The 21,925-nt window shown below is 33.9% G+C and overlaps 1 protein-coding gene across 5 annotated transcripts in view; it reads left to right on the top strand.

The window, feature by feature from the left end:
* The window catches only part of LOC150097594 (serine/threonine-protein kinase VRK1-like), a 130,896-nt gene that overhangs the window by 58,123 nt on the left and 50,848 nt on the right, over positions 1-21,925 (top strand). For all 5 annotated transcript variants that reach the window (XM_090407044.1, XM_090407041.1, XM_090407045.1 and 2 more), the window contains 5 exons: positions 1,071-1,208; positions 6,584-6,639; positions 14,127-14,196; positions 14,885-15,081; positions 16,124-16,216. In XM_090407044.1, the coding sequence (XP_090263170.1) occupies positions 1,082-1,208; positions 6,584-6,639; positions 14,127-14,196; positions 14,885-15,081; positions 16,124-16,216 (543 nt within the window). In that variant the 5' untranslated portion in view covers positions 1,071-1,081. The remainder of the gene's footprint in view (positions 1-1,070; positions 1,209-6,583; positions 6,640-14,126; positions 14,197-14,884; positions 15,082-16,123; positions 16,217-21,925) is intronic.

Raw genomic sequence — 21,925 nt, 5'->3', positions numbered from 1 at the left:
TGGAAGAAAACCACCATGCTCCACCACAGCAAATTCAAGAAAGAGAGACTTTTCTTAGAAGCAGCAGCAGCTCTCAAAAACCAACCAAATCTTAACAAATACGGTTGTATTAAGCTTCCGAAGATTTGGGAAACGGTCATCACTAGAGGTCCCACCTTACATTCCAGGCCACCTACAACTGCCCTTAGAGGGCGCTCCACCTAGATAGGACTTTAGTGTCACCCACGTGGTTGGGCTTAGTATTGTAAGTTTTTGTGTGCATGTTACATTAATTGTCTTTGTAATCCCCGTAGATGTCCTAGTGACTAGGACGAAATATAGGAAGTATTAAATTCTATTTTAATTCTTTTTGAGTGTTGAAAAAAATCCATTAAACCTCCAACATAATACTATCTCTTTTCTCCCAGTTTCCTCACACTTTTATGCTTTTTCCATTCACTCTTTCATTCACAGTCCTTCTGTACCACATGCCATTTTTGCATGTGGTACAGAAGGACAAAAAAATTGCATGTACCACATGCAATTTTTTTCTGCACTGGCATTTCGTCATCCATGTTATTATTTTCAACCACTTCCTTCAAATTCTCATTCATATTTCATACACTATCATTCACTGCTTCTGCACTTTCTCCACAACACTTCCACAACCCTATCTAGTATTTAGATAATACTTTTAACTAAATTTTGCTGTTCTTGAACAGCAAAACTGTGGTGGCATTTGTAAAAAGAAAAGGAAAAAAAAGTTAAACATTTACTTGAACCTCAGATTTTCAGATACAGATTATATACAGAAAATGCAGATTTTCAAATACTGAGAAATCACCTGCAATTTACAGGCAAAAAAACTGTTGGTAGTAATGATATTGTGTGTTGGAGGATTAAGTCGAGTTGACAGTGAGTTGTGTTATGTATTGGAGTAGTGTGCCCTCCCATGATGAGACCAAGGACTCTTTGGAGTATCACATAGTAATTATAATAAATCAATGCTCAACATTAAGTTCTAATAGGCATGATACAATTTCATTTTCACAATGTGCATCTTTCTTCTTTTAATAAAAAAACTTTCTTAGATAAGAAAATAATGGCTCCTAGTAAGCGCAAATTACCAGATAGCCTTCCTCAGGGAACTATTCTTACTGATTTAAAGAAGCAAAGCTGGAGATTAGGCAAAGCAATTGGATCTGGTGGATTTGGAGAAATTTATTTAGGTAATAATCATACTATTATTCATTGCAAGCAACAATAACTAGTTACATCTACTGTTAAAAAATTATTGAACCATTTTAGAAACATCATGTTACAAAAAAAAATAATCTTTTTGTCATGTTACATGTCTATTTTATTTAGTGACCTGCAAATCATCTTAGCATTGCTTAGATCCTTAATTGAATTAATTTGTTTTTTCTAACTTTTAATATTTTAAATTTCATACAGCATATGTAAACTAATTTTATATTTTATTAAACAATATTATACAAAAAGTTATAGAAAGGTTTAAGGAAAATTAGGAGAAAACAACGATGTTGATAATAATGGTAAGTATAAGTACCTGTTGAACTTCTCTTCATGATCCCGAGTAATCATTACTAGCATATGTAGCAAAATAAAGACTAATGAATTTCATACCGATAGGGCTATTTGCTCTGCCATTCATTCATGGCTTATGCTTCCTTTAGATACTCCTGTTGACTATTTTCATGCAAAGGTGAAGGACAGCGGACTTGGTATCCCTTCCCTCCACTGTCTTATCTCATGTCTCCTTTATAATAGAATTAAGAAATTAGAAATATCCGCTTCTCAAATTTGCAGAGATGCATTTCATTGTCCTGTTATCTAAGAACACTTGGCATACTAGAGGGTGAACCAAGTATTAAGGTCAACAGATAGAGACTGCATCACCAGAGCATAAGAAATGGGCTACACAGCTATATATAACTCTGTTAATGGTGCATCACTTATGGATTTAATCTAGTGCCTCCTCAGCATCAATGGGTACAGGAAGGTATTAGACTCCTACCTGGTTACAGATTTATTGACTTAATCGGGGGCCTGCACAACCCGCAGTGGCAGAGGTGACAGTATTGTAGGACATGTTGCCGCTACAGTGAAGCCCTTTCTCATATTGTCCTATGTTGTTTTCAAACTCATGGTATTCAGGTGGAGTGGCATGATACCGTGGTCTCCGTATTATGTATTAGAAAGCCCAATTGAATTGCAAAGAAGGATGAAAGAGTTTGGGTTATTAATGCACAGATAATGGGTACTGGGCAACCCCCTGGTTGTCAGGCATAGGAACAAGGTTTCATATTATGAGCAGAATATAGATCTTGCTCGACAGATTGAAGAGTTTGGGATAATTCCTCATTTCACTAGTGCTACCTTCTCTCTTCATGGTGTATGGTGCAATGAGAGTTACAAAGACTTGACTTCTATAGGCATTACTTTGGCAGACATTAAGATCTCATCACTTAGAGCTTTGCAGGGCACACTGGCAGCTTGGTGTCGTCACCAACAAATGACTTTTAGAATACCAGCATGGAATAGGTCTTGATGTATTTTGGCTTCGGTGTTTGTTGCATATTGGGGCAAAGGCATTTGCTGTAGTAGACCATAGTATGTAGCACTGCATTTCAGTGCGAAGATTTTTAAAATAAAATAGAAAAAGCCACCTGAAACTTGAAATGGTGAAGAGCATTTAGAATAGGTAGCATCATACAGAGGCCTAAAAGTATACGGAGCAAATAGGCCTATTATAGGAAGCTATATTAAAATTCATGTCCCACAAAATTTTGAGGGAAAAAAATGTAATTCCATTTTATGCACTTAATTATAATAAAACTTAAAAAAAAAGTTAGAAATAGTTCGATAAAAATATTTATAATAAAATATAAAAATATAAAGTGTAGAGATGAGAAAAAAATGAGTGTATAAATCTGGACTGGTCATTCACGCCACTGACAAAAACTATCAAGTCAATTGACAAATCACCAAAATAGCATACATAGAATTTAATACTTATGTACATAAATTTCAAGAGGTCTAGTGAGATGATACAGTGTACAACTCAGTGTAATAAAAATAATAATAAATAAGTTTAAAAAAAAAAATCAAGGCCTCATATTAAATCAACTGTGAGCAGCATATATAAAAGATCTACATATTGATGAATTAGCATATTTTGTCTCATAGCCTATATCCTGTAACAGTGACACACTCATGATATCGCATTTCTACGTTCCATTCAATGTATTTGTTGAGTATGTTGATTAATTTTACCAAAAAACTAATGTAATAAAAATATAACTAACACTTAGTTTATAGGTCATAATAATTATTTAATAAACCTACTAAGTTTGCCACTTAAGCTAGTGGCTTTGTCTGGGTTAGAATAAACAAATAAATATGCAACAAGGGTTAAATAAGAATTATTGCATAACTAAAAACACCAAATATATAAAACAATGCTACACAAAAATACAAATAATGGTTCCTATCAACTAATATGCTAGTTCCCAGCATATTAGTTGAGATGCCTAAAATAATACAGAAAAAAATGTAAGAGAGCTAAGCTGTGTGTAAAAGTAGCTAAACAAGTCATGGGAAGACTGGTAAGAATATAAAAAATAAATATCAGGAAAGTGGCAATTTTCTGGAGGCTATTGAAGAAGCTTAGAAATGGAGGAAAGAGTACTATAAAAGGAATCAAAGATGATAAAGGTGAGATGAAAACTGAAGATAAGGATTCATAGTGAAGAATTTATGGAGACACAACACACTTGTTAGAATAATTACTTAACATTAAGAAAGTAACATTCTACGTTTCAACCTCTATATTGAGGTCGTCATCAGGAAAACATGCATCTGTATATGATACAAGCTACATGACAATACACTACACAAAAGTAAGATCAGTCCAAATGTTTGTTAATCAATTATCCTAGCCTGACCTCTGGTGAGAAAAAAAATATAAAAATAAATAAAAAATTAGAACTACATTAAACAATTTCTTAAGTCCTATTGTATCAAGATTTTCTTCTGTTTGGAGTTATTCTGGATGCTATACTGCTTGAAGATGGGTCCTCCAAATTCTTGCAATTGTTAATCCATCATTCTTGTTCAGATTTGGATTATGTTTTAGTATTTCACAGGCTTCTTTGAATTTTCTTTCACACCCAGTTTTGGTGTGATGCCTTAACAATTTGTGACATGTTTGTCACAAATTGTTAAGGTCATTTGAAAGACTGTTAAACAAACCAAGCAGTGACAGGAATAGAGGTTGTCAAGATCAGATTTTCACTTTAAGACAAATAGTTGAGAAATCATGGGAATATGACAAAGTTTTATAGATCTGGAAAAGGCATATGACAAGGTACCCAGAGAAAAGCTTTTCAAAACACTACAATTATATGGGGGTGAATAGAACATTATACAGAGCGATACATAATCTCTGTTTATGTTGTCATTCAGTAGTTAGAATTGAAGGAAAATTGTTTGATGTAAAATCAGGGGTGAGACAGGGATGCACATTATCTCCACTCTTATTCATCATCTATATGGATCACATTATAAAAGAAAGTGGCAATAAGCCTGATATTAGCTGCATTTTGAATGAAGAGCCTATAGAACAAGTAAAATATTTCAACTATTAAGCACAGTTTCTAGTGAAGATGGCAAGTTAAATCTGGAAACAGACAACAGAATAAGCAAAGCTCATATGGTGGACAGTCAACTGAATAAATTTATATGGAATAAGAGAGAAATTAGCCAAAACACCAAACTAGCAGTATGCAAAACAGTGATTAAGCCAGTTTTAAGTTATGGATCTGAGAGTTGGGTTAGAAATAAAGCACTTGATCAAAGACTAGAGACCACAGATATGAGGGTTCTGAGAAAAATTAGGAGAGTGAGCCGATTGCATCAGTAGCAGAATCACATTAAAAATGAAGATATTAGAAAGAAACTTGACGTTATTCACATTCAAGAATGTGTCAGCAGAGCTAATCTAAGGTGGTATGACCACTTAAATAGCAAAACAGGTGTTTGATGTCAAGATGGCAGGAAAGAGACCCAAAGAAAGACCAAAGTCTAGGTGGATTGATTCAGTCAGAAGTGCCTTAGAAGAATGAAATGTTATATACAACAATATTGGAGTACTCATAAGTAATAGATTGATTTGGACAAAAATTGTTGATAGGAGATTAATAATAATGTAAACTCAATCATGTAGTGCTGCCATAGTAACCTGAACACCCCTTGGGGGGTACATATCAAGAAATTAATGAAGTTCTTAATCAGGATGAGTAAACTACCATAGTTGGATTCACATGCTCTATTGTCTTAAAACAGTAATTTATTGAGGGGGGGGGGACCTAAATGATTTAATCTCTATTTACATTGTTACAAAGTTGTAACAATGTAAATAGAGATTAATAAAATCATGAATCATGCAGTTCTCTGACATAGGATTGCTATGGTATTAAACAGTACGTTTTTGCATTCTAAAGATTCCTGCATGGTCTCTGATGAAAACTAAGTTTGAAACAGCTGTAAAGCCAATGAAACCTGAAACACATAAAAGGCAACTATACAGCCTCCTGGGCAGAGCTCCAAGGTAACTCCAGTGGCTAGGGTTATATTCTCATAAAAACTCACTGGTCTCTTTTCAAAACTTTAAGTTTCTATATATTCAACTATGAAATAAGGATGGATTTATAATATCCCTTGTTTCCTACTAATTTTAATTTTTAATATCAAGATTCTAAGGCTTCTTTTCTCTATCTTTAGCTGCCAGTAATTTTGTAATAAGGTTCTTCTTATGATCCATAATTGATTTTATACTGCCACTGCTAGTTTGTTATTTAGAGTGTACCACATTGAGGTAGTAGTCACTTTTTCCTCATGCCATGACAATCAAGCTTCATAATGTGATTCATGTAAAATTACTGTTCTTTACATGCATACACATATCTTTGTCTCTATCCATAATGAAACAGCTTAATATAAGTATCTGGCAAAAAAAAAATTCTGTATTTCTCTTATTCCTTTTCACATATCCCTGATTTCATCCATGTTAGAACTTTTAAATGTATATATCCCACATATTTAGTTGTCCTTGCCTTGTACAACCAAATCACAGTATTCACTCATCCCCTTGGTAATGGCAATGTACTTTCATTGGTAAAACCAGTGTATAAATCATGTCTGGGAAGCCAAGAATCTTTTCATCTGAAGGTGATTTGACCAGTTTCTTATGGTGGTGGCAGGAGTGTCTCTCCCAAAAACATGAATGTTTTTCATTCTACAAAACAGGCTAACTTGACAGAAGAGCACGTGCAGTTGACAAACCTAATATATTTGCCACACAGCCTTAGTTGCCTCATCTATAATTCCAACATGACCTAATCTTCTCCCTCTTCAGATTGGTGTATAACATCATTCTTCTCTCATCTATATTTAAAAAAAAACATTCCACCTTTGCAAGTATAAATATTTCTCAGGCTGGAATGAAATATAATTACTAGTACAATATATAGAATAATTTTTACATGCAAGTGTTGACATTTAACACTTTCTTGTTTTACAGGATCTAATGATATTTCAAAAGAAGTTAGAGAAGATACTAATTATGTAATAAAAGTGGTAAGAATTTTGTGTGCTATATTATAGACTTTATTTATTTATTATTACTTTTATTTATTTAATTTATTTTCTTTCTTTCTTTTTTTTTTTTTTTTTTTTGTAAGGATTTTATATTGACATGAATAAGATCTAATATACCATTTTAGAAGTTTACTACTAACATTTCTGATAATATTTGACTTGTAATTAATATCAGATTGTCTCTAAAAGAATTACCAAGATTCATATAGCAGTAAAAGTGATTTGAAATCCTTATAAACTGAATATTTCATGAAGTCATACATCATAGTGACTTCTTATTAAATAAAAATATTTTTTTATTTAAATAATAAGCATGAATTGAACAAAATTTGGTATTTAGCTGATTCACTAGTGAGCAGTTGGGGGAGGGAGGAAGTCTTGAAATGGTGTATATCAAACATACAGGATGAGACATAATTACTTGAATACTTTAATGAAAATGGGAGAAGAAGAAAAAACTAACTTTTTGAGGACTTGAGCAACTAGCTCTACCTTTACCCATCACAGATAACTGGTCCAAGACTATCAGTTAGTGTTTAATTCTTGTTTTCTTGAGTCACAGTAAAAACCTGAGTTTCTAGGACAGGGGTTCCCAACCTTTTTGTTTCCTAGAGCACATTCTAAAATACCAGTAGGGCAACGGGCACCATCCATTTTTTCAAGCAAATTTTTTGAATTCTTTTGTTAAATGAATATATACAAAGTTTACATTATAATCAAATTTTTTATTACTTAAAAGTTTACATTATCTAAAAATTTAAGTATATATATATGTAAGTTAGTGTGATCTTTGGCATTTCATTTCACAGTGCTTCATAATTAGGAGAATATGATGATATTCCAGTTCTTAAACAATCGTCAAGATGCTCATCAGTGAGTCGTGATCTATATTTTGATTTTATGCTATTCATGGTTGAAAACAATGATTCGCAAAGGTATGTGGAACCGAAAAACAATTTTATCTTGTACCCTGCTCTTTTTAAGAATGGAAACTTTTTTCTATCCACTAGATTCCAGAAGTTTTCATGTGTTATATGGAATTTTAGCGCAATGTCATTCTGAAGATCCATAATTTCTAGCTCCAGTTCTTCAGCATTTACTTGAACAAGCTTTGCAATACATGCAGCTTTTTCCATTAAATTTACTTGGCAAGTAAAAGAATTGATAAAAAAGGAGATCATTGGCTCGATGATAGTAAATTCCTGAAATCTCTTTTCAAACTGTTCTTTAAGCATTTGAAGATGTTTAACAAATGGTGACAAGTTAAATTCACTATCGCCTACCATTTTTTTCCTATTTGGGAAATGAACAGGAGTTCCCATCTGCAGATGTGATATCCACAAATCCAGTTTTGCCTTAAATGAGTTTACAGAGCCTATCATTTTAGTGACATGTCTATCCTTTCCTTGCAACTCCAAATTTAAAGAATTTAATTTTTCTGTGATGTCTGTGAGAAAACATAAATCCAACAGCCAGAAAAAGTCATTTAGTTCATCAGAATTTTCATTTTTGATGTGAAGATATTTTTTTATTTCTTCAATTAAGCTTAAAAATCTTGTAAGGACTTTACCTTTACTGAGCCAACGTACTTCAGTATGCAGGATGAAATCAGGTTCTTTATCTTCAATGTCTTGCAATAGAGCCTTGAAAAGTCGGTACTGCAAAGGGGCTGCTCGAATGGAGTTGATTATTTTTGTAACAACTTTCATAACATGTCCAAAGGGCAGTATTTTACTGCACAAAGCTTCCTGGTGGATAATACAGTGGTAGGACATAAAGTTTGGAAATGAATGATCTTTCTTGCAGAGTGCAATAAATTCATTGATATTGCCAACCATTGCTGGTGACCCATCAGTTATCACAGACAGCTTGTGCAAAGGCATATCTATCGACTTGGTGTATATTCTGAATGTATTATAAATATATTCACCCATTGTTCGTCCTTTCATGGGTAATATTTTCAGTAGATCTTCTTTTACAGTGAGTTACTAAATACCATTCTCACCATAACTGCTAACTGTGCTGTGTCTGATACATCTGTTGACTCATCAAATTATAAAGAGAACCAGTTACATATTTCCAAGTCACTTTTTAACTGAGTTTGTATGTTCATTGAAATTACATGTATTCTTCTTGTGACGGTGTTATTTGACAATTGTAAATCTTGTATTGCTGACATAATCTCATGTTTGTTAGAAAATCCCTCAAATAAACAATCTATACCAGTCAGAAATGCTTCTTTTGAGTGTCGATTTTCTGGAACGGTTTTTTCTTCTTTGCGAGCATGTGAGAAATTTTTAAAGAAGCAATGGTGGCATTTTTAGATGTTACCACATGTCTAGTGAAAACTAGCTGTTGGGCAGACAGGTTAGATTTTAGTCTATTTATTTTTTTCGTTCTTATTTCAGATTTAAGTGGATAATTCATATTAAAAGTGGCATGCATTGTCTGGAAGTGACGTTCAACATTGTTTTTTCAGAATTTCAACGCCACTGTTGCACAACAAACAAACACAATTCTCTTTAAAATTAACGAAACAATATGTTTCCTCCCAGTCAGTGTTAAAATTATAGTTCGTTGTCTTTTACTTGATTCACTCAGTTTAGGATTAAAAATCAAAATATTTCAAAAAATTTAAGTACAAGACACCATTAAAGTTATGCGCATATAACTAGCAACAGATAATGAACAACTTTGAATACGCGTCTACTTTACATTGTATGCGTTTACTCATCATATGTCATTAATGCATGCGTCATATAGCATGCCATGAATTGTTGCATGATGTGCACGTGATTATTTCAAACTATATGGCACACGGTTGAACAGTGGTAGGCACACACAAATTGGTCGACGGGCGCCATGGTGCCTGCGGGCATAGGGTTGGGAACGCCTGTTCTAGGAGGAAAACCCTACTTGTCCATCAGTGATTAACTAACTCAGGAACCAGTCATTAAAGAAAGGCTTTAAAAAAAGTTCTGTAGTTGGTGACTACAATTAAAAAAAAAAAAGTATCTGTGCACTGATAAAATAAGTATGGCTTATGTCAGTAGATAGCAGACTCATGTTTCCTCTACTGAACTAAATGTCTATAGTAAGTAAATTCCAAGAATTGGGAATCTTGGAATTTCACATGTCAAGAAGCTAAAATGGGAATACCATGATGGAAAGTTGTTGCAAAACAGCCTTCTATCACTTTAAGAACAATAGTAGGATATGGTAAAAGAAGCTTTAGAAATTAGTGTTTTTAATTGGGTAAGAAGCAACCTGTCATACGTAAACAAGTGAAGTGAGCATTGAGCTCCTAAGAGAACCATTCTGTAGAGCCTCCCCAAGTGAACAAACTAGAGAAATGCAGATCCTTAATGAAACTGCACCAGCAGTTCTTTAAGGAATTTGCAGCATTCATAGCAGACCATATTACATTCCTAGATTTTAAGGATACTGGTATTACTAACTATTATTTAATTCATAATGTCTGTATGTAAAAAAGTAAATCCTATATATTCGTTTTCACAAGAGCATTGTCAAGGAGAGAAGAAAAGATTCCAAACTGACATGTGTAATGTTACATATATTTACTTATTTGTCAGTCACTGCCAAGGAAACACATAAGGATAAGGAAAGCATTTTTCCTCTTTACAAGGCCTTGATTAATACAACATCACTTAGACTGTTGGGTTCTGGTCTGGTCTCCTGGTTTCAGTAGTGATGCTGATAAAGTGGAGAGTAAAAAGGTTGATATGAGGATTATGGATACACGTTATGAGGACAGATTGAGAATTTATGGACTGCAGATACTAACAAGAGAAAGAAGGGTAATATGATTGGAACTTGCAAACTTCTGAAAGGTCATACAGGATGCCAGTAGGTGGAATTTTTCATTTTATAGACGGTGGGAAGAGGACAGTAGGGTGTACATGGAAGTTGAGAATGAATACAGCAAAAGGGGGAAGGGTGTGTGTGAGAGAGAGAGATAAGTTTTTCTATCATTGGTGCTTTAGTTGAATGGATTGCTTTTTTTCCAGGTTGTAAATGCAGTTGGTGTGAATGAATTCAAAAAAAGATATATATTTGTATCATTCAGAAAATATGCAATACATGTGTGCCAAGAGGTACTATGTGAGTAAGAGAAACTAATGCAAAGAAAGAAGGAAAGTCCTTAAGTCTTAATGTGCCACCTGAGTGATTTTGATAGAACATTCATGTTAGTTTGGCTGATGGTCTGAGAATAAACATTTCCCTGACTTGAGGTAGTTTTATGCATTCAGGTTTGGGATTGTTTTTTAGGACAAAGGCACATCAAAGGAATGGTCTTTCATACTTTTATTTGCTTCTATGAAGTGAGGCAACTCAAGGATATTACTTCCTTGAGTGGCCATAGTAGTGGTACCAGATGTGCCACATTTGGTACCACTTTGTTCACATTCTGATATTAGGTACTGACTGACTATGTGAACATGAGCTTACAGATAAGTCATTGTTTTGATATTAAATTCACGATATTTTTGATAATTACTGGTTGTAGTATCCTATATTTATTTATATTGTGTACGATACATAGTGTTATGTCATTGATGTGAATGAGAACAATGGTGGCCAAGACATTGTTGTGCAGGGAATTTGATTTTGGAGATTTCGTGAAACGTATTTTCAATGAATACATAGTGCCCACACTACATTTCATGAAATCTCCAGTATCAAATTCCCTGCACAACAATGTCTTGGCTGACATTGTTCTCATTCACATCAGCGACATGAATAACACTATGTATCACACAGTATAAATAAATATAGGATGCTACAACCAGTAATTATAGTAATCAAAAATATCATAATTTAATATCAAAACAATGACTTATCTGTAAGCTCGTGTTCACATTGTCCAGTACCTAATATCAGAATGTGAACAAAGATTACATCTGGTACCATCACTATGGCCACTCAAGGAAGTAATATCCTCCAAGAGGGAGGATGTGAGGAGATGGGTTGTGCTATGAGATTGAACAAAGAACAGTCTTTCAACAACAGAACAAAATGGTTTGTATTGGCTACATTACAAGCCAGAAATGTGGCTTGTCAGAAGCAAGAAAATAAAGTAGTGGAAGTTAATACTGAGAACTATGAAACTGATTCTGGGTTTAAATGATGGCGAAAGAGTGTGTAAATGATGTGATTAAAAGGTGGTAAGATAGTGTATGTGAAAGTAAACTAATGGACTGTAAGATAAGTGTAATAGATAGCGAGTGAAATGAGTAGAATAACAGGCATAGACCAGAATAAAAGATGACAGATTGAAAGCGGTATCCAATGATTCGAGAGTGACTGTGTATGGAGAGTCAATTATTAGAGGCATGGTAAATGAGAAGGTGCATAAGGTTTGCTTTCCAGGGTGTAGATTGAAGCACCAGAAAGAAGTGAGCAAAAGAGTTGGTAGTAGGCACAAATGATCTGGATAGCAACAAGAAGAATATAAGGATGGCTACAGGAAGTTGCTAAGGAGAGTAAAAGATAAGAAAGTTTGGTTTGAAAGATAGTCAGCATGTTGCCCAGGTATGATAGTGATGAGATGAGATGGTGAGTGAAGATGCTGAGTGGTGTGAAGAGAAAGGAATTCATTTTTGTAAATTTGAGGGATGGATAGAGCTGTATAAAAGAGATGGCTACATTTAAATGGAATTGGTGTGAGTCAGCTGGAGAAACTATTGCTGCAAGAGAGTGAAGTGAATGGAAAACCCGAGGAAACAAGAGGTGGGAGAGGCAACATGGAATAGTAGTTAAGTGAGGTACAAGAGCTCGTGAATGCAGAAATGAGTGGCATAAGTGAACAGAATGAAAGAGAAGAAACAGCACAAACAGGGGAGGTCAGGGCAGACAGAAACACTGCATGAGAAGAGTAGATGTATGTGTGTATATACAAGAAAGGATTGGAATGACCAAGATGTGGAGGAAATAAACAGATCTGAGGAAAGTTGCAAGATTAGTGATGATAGAGGCAAGTGGCCAGGGTGGAGGGGAATATGGAGGAGTCGCATCTTGAGGAGTGAGGATTGGGAGGCTCGCTATAGAAGCCAGAAATAAGCTAATATGTATGTTTACAAATGCTGGAAGTATTTGAAATAAAGGAAATTAAATCATAGCATTAATAGAGTATATTTGCCTAAAAATTGTTGGAATAAGGAGACATGGTTAGATGAGGATGATATTCTGATAGGAATAGAGAATGAATGGGTATGTTTTTCATGAGGATAGGCAAGATAGAAGGTGGGGGGGTTGTTGATGGTAGCAGAGGAGTTATTTTCATCAAAGGTGGAGATGAAAGTAGTGAACAGTGGCAATGATTTTGAAGTAGTATTGAGGTGAACAGAACAAAATATGTAGTTAGGTATTGCTATAGACCTGGTAATGTGGAGGGCAGTGAGAAGGAAGTATATAGGCAAATTGGTCCGATTAATAAGAAAAGGATAATCGTTATGGGTGATTTTAATTATGGTAATATTGATTGGAATGTGTCAAGAGAAAGACCCCAACATTGCACTTGGATTGCACTGCAGCTTGCAACAGCTAGGTGGGGGGGGGACCCTCCAAATCCAACTTTGGAAACACCAAATGTAGGAAACTTTCCATCCCTCACTATGGTTATTGAGTGCATTTACCCTTTCTTACATGTCTCTCTCTTACACACACATCCAGATACTCCAATCTTGGTATCTTTCTAAAATGAAGGCTAACATCTGGCATCATGTCTCCAACTCTTGCATAATGACCAAGGTAAATCTCCTGAGAATAGTTCACCATATTCATCCACTTGTCTCATTAGAAAGTTATCAGAAAAATCATAAATAGCTGGGATACTGACAAATTGTTTTCTTAACAGTATCATACCCAGCCTCCAGTTGTGCTTGAAATTTACACTCCAGAATTAATAGCTGTGTTGACTTTAGCATCTTTCATACTTATCTGACATCCGTCTTACAGCTAGGAAGCAAGCCTATATTCAGAACTGGTTCAGATAAAGGTAAATGAAAGTTGTCTTTTAAACTGCCGTCTCACCCACCGCCTTCATCTCATATTATGGATAAGGTTATGCAGACATTTTTTTTTTTTGCCACTGACCAGCAGTGTGAATTCTACAACTCTTACAGATCTCCTAGGCACACTATGGAAAAAAGTCTTTAGTGGTCTTGGAATTTGTTTGGGTTGTCTGGTACAAAGACCTGTTCACCCAGCCGCTTAGTCTTACAGTCTGTCTTTCATCCTGAACAGGTTAGTCACTAACTTCCTTCTTGGTTGTTCACTACTTGTCATTAATTTACAGAACTACCACTGCTATTAATTTTTTTTGCCTGTTATGCAGTTAAGGTAAATTTACCATAATCAGTGTTTTTTTTTTTTGACTAGTAACCTTCTAAATGAACTAAATTTATTTTTTATTTCATGTCTAGATCAGTTTGTTTTTGTTTTAGGAATACCATTCCAATGGACCATTGTTTGTTGAAATTCATTGCTATCAACAAATTTCAAAACCAGAAAAATGTAAGTATATCTGCATTTTAAAGAAAAATCTTTAATTTGGTTTTTAAAGAAATTAAGGAATATTAAATTGTTTTAAAATTCTGTACATCCATTTGTATGGTATTCTTGCTTATGAATTTGAAAATAATAAACCTAATATTGACTTGATGGACTGCTAGCAACTAGTCCATCCAATCTTCATCCATCTGTGTACTTCGTTCTTTGGGACCCTGCATATACATATTTAAATAGAATATTTACAAACTGCTTCTTTTTGTTCCTTTCAACTCAGCCTTGGGGACAGAATTTTTTAAGCACAAAATTCATATTTGGAATTATTATATAAATAAATAAAAATATAAATAAAAAACATGAATTAGTGGTCACTGTTATGTTACAAAAAAAAGTAAATAGAAAAATGTTTACGCAATCTACAATTAGTCTATGAAAATAACAGAATTGAAATTAAAATGAATTATATATATATTTTCCAGGTTTAACATTGTTTCTGTTGATCTTTGAATGCCCCTACCTGTTTTTATTATTTTTCTGTTTTGGTTATATGTTGCCTGCATTTTAATATTAATATGAATGAATGCTTTTAAGGCGAACTTTTTACCCACAGCACAAAATTCTTCATGATTTTATTGTTTGAATTATATATATATTTATATATATAACTCTTCAGTTATTCTTTTTTTTTTTTCAGTTGAAGAATGGATAAAGAAAAAAAAAATTGATTATTTAGGAGTGCCAAAAATTTCTGGTTCAGGATCTCTTGAATATCGAAATAAAAAATATCGTTTCTTAGTTATGGAACGTTTTGGTACTGATCTCCAGAAGTTACTAACAAGAAACAGTAAAACATTTTCTGTCAAGACAGTTTTTAACCTTGGAATTAAAATTGTGAGTCTTTTATTTCTGTTCAGAATTATTTTTTCATAACCTATTTTTCTCTTTTTCATATATTTTGATTATTTACTTTGACCAGTGATGAAAATGTCACTGGTCATAGCAGATGGTGCTGGTCAAATAGTACTCATCAAAGTACATTTTACAGGAGTAGCACTATCCTCGGATGGTACAATTCCTGGAATGTATACTCAGAATGGTAGGAAGGGAATGGGATAGAAGATTTACATAGGAAAGGCTTATGTTACTATTTATCCACCAACTGACAAGTTTATTTTGTTAATGAGATTTTAAATTTGATTCATGCCATCCTTTATTCCAAGGAAAAGATTCTTAATTGTCTTTGAGATTCTCAGAAATCGCTCCCAGTAAATATGAAGAAACAGAAGGACACACCTCTCCTTCCCTTCCCTTCCCTTCTTACAGTAAAGTATACATTTTTATGTTGCAGGATAGAATTAAAATTTGTGGAAACAAACTTTTTTGTGACTCTCATCTGCAGGTTGTAAACCTATAGTACATTAGTACTGTGGGTGGGCTAAAGATTTTTTTTCTGTTTTTATTATATTTTAAATTTAATTTTGAAATACTACATAAACCCTACTCTAGAGACCAAAAGGAATTTTTTCAAGTCATTTCAGGCCTGAAGTAAGTGGGGTCTTTCACCATGTGATGAAATTCATTTCCTACCTAAATACAATTGCAAACATCCATTCCTTTGATGGTATTCAGACTTGAAGTCTGTTGGGTGGAAAGCATATATACTAAGTAACCAGGGTCAACCATGCTAGCATTAAATCACAATAGGCTCCAAAAGCTTGTTTCTACTAAGTAAATATGATTTTAGCAAACATAAAAAATTCTATTTATGTCATGAAGTTGCTTAAAATGGAACCATAAAACTATTTAAGTGTTGTGATATACAGTGCTGATTTCATTACTGTAATATACCTGAGCTGAATTAAATGTATATTATGAAATAAGTAAGTTGCATAAAAATTATCTTATTTGTTTTTTATAATTTTTATCTATATAGATGGACATTTTGCAGTATCTTCATGACTGTGGTTATGTCCATAGTGATATAAAGGCATCAAATTTATTGCTTGGAAAAAATAATGAATCTCAGGTGATTATTTTTTACTTATCTTTTCACTATGTATTTCTGTTGTATTATAAAATGAACTATAACGATTTTTCTCTAACACAGTTAGTCAAGGAAACTGTCAAAAACTGAATGATGAAAATTCATATTTTTGTGTATTTTCATTTATACTTCATGTTTTCCATACCTAAAAAAAAAAGTTAGGTTTGTATCGCAAGTATTAATTTAATATTTGTTGGCTCTTTCCAGTATAGTTACTTTTAACCCTGTATTGCCCATTGTAACTCTGAAGTCACAAACCAGTTTTGTCATTATTTTTTATTGCTATTATAAATGTTATTCTTCTGTGACCAATGTGACTTGTAAGTTACAGTATGGCTGCTTGGTTTTATGTGTTAGCAATACTAAAAAGTATATTTATTCCACTAGATGTCTGCATGTAAAGGACTGCTGCCACATGTTGTGTCAGTTGTTTAGTCCTTGTTTGTATGCCATTTTACAGCTTGATTCTTCATGTTTGTAACAAACAAAAATATATAAACTCAAATGTAAGTATAATTCTTCAATATGACATGAATATTGTCTTAGGAAAGTTATTATTACTGTTTTTATGAATGAAATTAGGGTTGTGACTTTCAAGTATCACTGGGCACTAACAGAACCATAACCATACTTTGTTACAGAGTCATGGATGTAAAAACATTTTATGGAAGAAAGAAAAATTTTCGTTATCTGTGGTCTCTAGTTTTTGATCAAGAGTTTTATTTCTAACCCAGCTCTCAGATCCACAAGTTAAAATTGGTTTCAACACTGTCTTAACCTCTCACCTTGTATACAACTAGTTTAATGCTTTGACTAATCTCTCTTATTCCATATGGGTTTATTCAGTTGATTTCATACCATACAAGTTTTACTAATTATCTTGTGTATTTCCATATTTAATTTTCCATCTTCACTAAAAAATTGAAGATGGCAAATATTGAATATTGAAATAGACAAGAGACTTAGTCAAACTGGTATGGTAGGAAGTCCAATTACATCTTGTGAGTATATATGCCTTCTCCAGATCTAAAAATCCTTGTTATAATCCCATAATTTCTCACCTATTTGTCTTAAAGTAAAAATATGATCCTGACAACCTCTGTTTGGCCTGAATCCAGCTTTTTTTTTCCTCCAAGCTTCTCTGCCACAATTTTTCTTAGCCATTTCTAAAGAATACTTGTATAAATCTTGTATAGAAATTCCTCTGTAATTCTCAAATTCAACTTTATTCCCTTTTTTTTTTTTATGGATGGGTACTATGAGCGCTCTACTCCAATCATCTGGAATTCGATCTTTTGACCAGACCTTCTGAATTATACAGGTAGTCACTGTAAAACTTTTATACCTCCATATTTTAGCATTCTGGTTGAATATCATAACTTTAGCTGCCTTTTCAAATTTCAGGCTTGTAATAATAGTTTTTTCTATTTCAAGTATAAATATATTCCAGATGGAATTCCTGTTGAGTGTTTTCTACCACCATGCTGTCACTGCTCATTTCATTTAGCAATCTTTCAAAGTAATTACTCAATACATCAAGATATCTTTATCCTCAGTTTTCATGTCCCCCTTTGTCACCTCTAATTCATTTTACAGTATTCTTTCTTCCATTCTGAGCTTTTTCAATAGCCTCCAGAATATTTTACCACCTTCCTGATATTTATTTTCAATGTTCTTGCCAAAGTCTTCTCATGACTTTTGTTTATCTAATTTTACACAATGCTTTGCTTTCTTACATTTCATTTTTCTCTGTATTGCCAAGGAGCACAAGGTACTTACATTGCCAGGAACTTTCAATGTGCTTTCTGCTTTTCCTTGACTACCTTTAACTTTCTGAGTCCCCCATTGAGTTCTGATTTTTCTGTCCTTGCATATTACCTCACCACATGCCTCTCTTACTGAATCAAAGTTTTCTTTAGGATTTGCTACTGAGTCTCCAAAGTTTGTTCTTGTTTTCAAACTCTTCCAGTTTTTCTGGAATAACATTTGTGTATTTGAGTCTACAGTTCACATCTGATTGCTGTTCAACTTTAATTCATTTCAAAAGTTTCTTACACACCCTTCTTTTTAATATGAAGTTCAATTTTATCCTGCCGAAAACTAAATATTGATTACTTCCTATTTCAAATCCTCTGTATACTCTTGTTATGAACCAGTGGGAAAACATCACTGTCAACAATAACATAGTCAATGAGACTTTCTCTTATTTCTTGTATCTTCTCTCTATGTGAATTTGTGCACATGCTGATGTTGAAACATGGAGTTAGTAATAATTAGTCCCCATATGTTAAGGTTTAAGTGCTGGGAGGACATCATGATGGAGGTGTAATGGAGTATTGACAGCACTAGGAAAGGATTAAAAACTAATTTTAATGCTTCCAATATTTTGTCTCAGTCACTGAGACCTCTTCAGGGAGTACAAACAACACTTGCATGCACGCGCGTGTGCACACAATACTAAATGAAACTTTGGTGACTCTGAATTCCTATCTAGGTGTGCTATGGGCATTTGTAGGCAGCCTGGATGTAAACTGGGACCTCTTTCGATTATTGTTTCTCAAATTTTGGGGAGCTTCATGCATCTGTATTTCTTAAGATTAAGTTGATTCTGAGTGCTGCTGCAGATTCCAAAAATAGTCTTTCCTTTTTAAATTTACTATGGTGGGGCTGGTGGTTTTCTTTCAGAAGATTCTGTGAGTTGTGTTTAATATGTGGTCTGCAAGGGCAGATTAACCGTAGTCGTGACTGCAGATGTAAGATTTGTGTTCATCTAAACAGACAATGTCTACACAGCTTTTAATTCTGACTGGGAACTTGCTACCCTTATATATTCCAGGCACTGAGATAGAGGAGGGAGCTGATCTTTGGTAGAACAGATAAGGGTAGCAAGTTTCCAGTCAGACTTAAAAGCTGTGTAGACATCTGTTTAGATGAACACAAATCTTACATCTGCAGTCACGACTATGGTTAATCTGCCCTTGCATATGCCCAATATGTGGACATAGCTCACAGAATCTCGTGAAAACAAACTTTTGTGACTCCCATCTGCAAGAGGTTGTAAACTGATAGTACATTAGTACTGTGGGTGGGCTAAAGATTTTTTCTATTATTAGCTTAGCTTATTTTGACCAGACAGACAGAACAGCAACTGTCCGTTTAGATGAACACAAATCTTACATCTGCAATCACGTCTTTTCACTGACTTCGGATCTTATATCCATAGCTAGATCTTCATCATTTGGTGTTAGTACCTAGCCTGATCTCATTGCTGTCCTTCAATGGTGGTAAGGTTAATCTTATGAGCTTCACTACTTCACAAGAAAGATATTGCTTCACTCTCTCTCCCTTACCCTAACTCTATCCAGATCTCCAAACATGGAGATCTGCATATTATCAGATTTCTTCTACTTTAGTACAAGAAATCTAAATCAGCAGTCATGATTAGTTCACATAAACAAGACTGGAGTTTGGCTAAATAATCAAACATTGGTTAATAACATTTGTTAATACCAAAAAATAAAAAATAATTAAAATGAAAACATGAAAATGTGTTCAGTAAATACATTGTTATGTGAGTAATGCATTCCATGATAATGTCATGTAACTCAAATTGTATTTTTAGCATGAATGGAAATAAAGAGGAAAAAACAATTAGTTTTGTAAAGAGAAAATTTTACCTCATAAACAAGATATATAAATATGAAAATTTATTTGCAGAAATTTATTTATTTATTGCATGCACCATCGTTCTTTACCATATGAACTTCTTCATAACCTGCATTTGGAACTTTCACATTTCTTTTTCAATAATAAAATAATGTTTGGCTGGATATGCATTTCCAAAATAGACAAGTTGCCTTGATTCATAATTTTGTCATCAGTTACTACGGCCTTCGGTATACTTGCCGAATTGTGATGACTTCTCCCATCATTTCAAGCTTTTCTTGAGTGTAAATGGAAATGCTATTTTATTGTCAAATCCATAAAGCTAGAATTCTCTCTATTTTTTACTCCAATCCCTGATTGAATAACAAACTCGGGCTGCTTTTTTAACACTCCTTGAATCTTTTTTAGCATTGTTTCTGATGGTACAAAGTATTGATTCATTAAGTCTAGTGTTACGTTGTTGCTTTCTCTGTATTTTACTTTATTCTATCTCTAATTAGCCCACTATCTAATCTATAGTTGTGCCTCTAAAATATTAATTCAGTACTATTTCCTTTTCGGGTACTGGCAAAATTTGTATTATTCTGTGCCAGCCAATATCCTATAACAGAAAAGACTCTTGTTCAGGGAAATAATTCTAAATTCAAAAGGGATTCACACAATAATTAATCTTATGCTAGCGCCGTGCAGATTCAGTTAGCAGTTGTGACCTGAATCTCACTTAAGCAATAATATCTAAATTCCTTCCCGCCAAAAAAAAGGTTCTATTTCATAAGTGGCGGTTTGAATTCGTAATGGCATAAACTTAGATATAAGGTACAAAACATATTTATTGGAAAAGCACAGAACATTTACAGTTAAGAAAATTCAAATATTCAATACAACAAAACTCACACTAAGTTAGGGTTCATACTAAATCACATCAATGAAGTTAAGTAAGCTAAATCTTTCAAATATGAAAAGATAAAATTGAGTGTAAACACAACACTACTAGGTTATAATTCTTTTCACAAATTATTCGCTGAATGCACATTAAACACTTTCATTAATACTCTATCAATAGTTACCTTAATTCTAAATTTCATTAATCAATTCTAGTCATTCTCAATCAAAATACTGCCTATCAACAATTTCTCTTTGTTCCACGGGGTTTAACTAATTCAATGAAATTCTCACTTAAAAGTTCTCTAGTAAAATGTCCTTAGCTTACAATTTACACAAAATTCTCTTTCTTCAAAGTGATCTTAACATAGAAAGAAATTCTTTACATTACCCTATCCTTTCTGACTCTATCACATGTAGATCTGGATTACTTTCCTATATATCTATCGGCAGTCTCTGCACCTGGCGATGCACTATGCTGTCCCTGAATCACTTCCGGACTTCGGCGTGTTCTACCACTTCTCAGGAAACTTTCTCCGTTCTCTATGATGGGACTTTTGCGAAGGCTCGATTCTGCATAGGCCGTCATATCACGGTCAGCTTCGCTTGGAAATCTTCAAGCATTCTCAGGAATAGGCCTCGTCGTCCGACATTGTTGCAACCGACCCACCGCTCTCACGAATCACCCGACAAACCTCCCAAAGCTAGAATCCAGGAACAAAAGAAGCAAAAGCCCTGTATTCTGGCGCGCATTGTCCTTTATTCACTCTTTTCATGTGCCCTCTATTCGATGTGTTCTTTACATCACCAACCTCACAGTTCATGCCCCTTGGGTGATCCCACACTCTCCCTAATCTGTTAGATCACCATATTCCAGGTAGTCATTATGACGTCACTTTCTGCGTAGGTACAGTCTCCGGTGCTACGCTCGACTCATACAGATTACATACTATTATTTTGGATTACTACTTATAATCTGTTTGGAAAATTTGCAATGTACTAGACAGCTTAATGGGATTTACAAATAATTTTACAATTCCCTTACACAATTCTTACTATTCTAACACAAAGTTCTCTGCTTCTGAATTCAGTTCTACAGGAATGAACTTCAGTATATAGCACATATAGAATACATATTATCAC

This window comes from Typopeltis vanoorti, chromosome 17 (assembly GCF_054136105.1).
Source record: "Typopeltis vanoorti isolate ZY-2024b chromosome 17, IOZ_Tvanoo_1.0, whole genome shotgun sequence".
Lineage (NCBI taxonomy): Eukaryota > Metazoa > Arthropoda > Arachnida > Uropygi > Thelyphonidae > Typopeltis > Typopeltis vanoorti.
The sequence above is the reverse complement of the archived record's forward strand: the minus strand, read 5'-3'. Positions and strand labels throughout refer to the sequence as shown.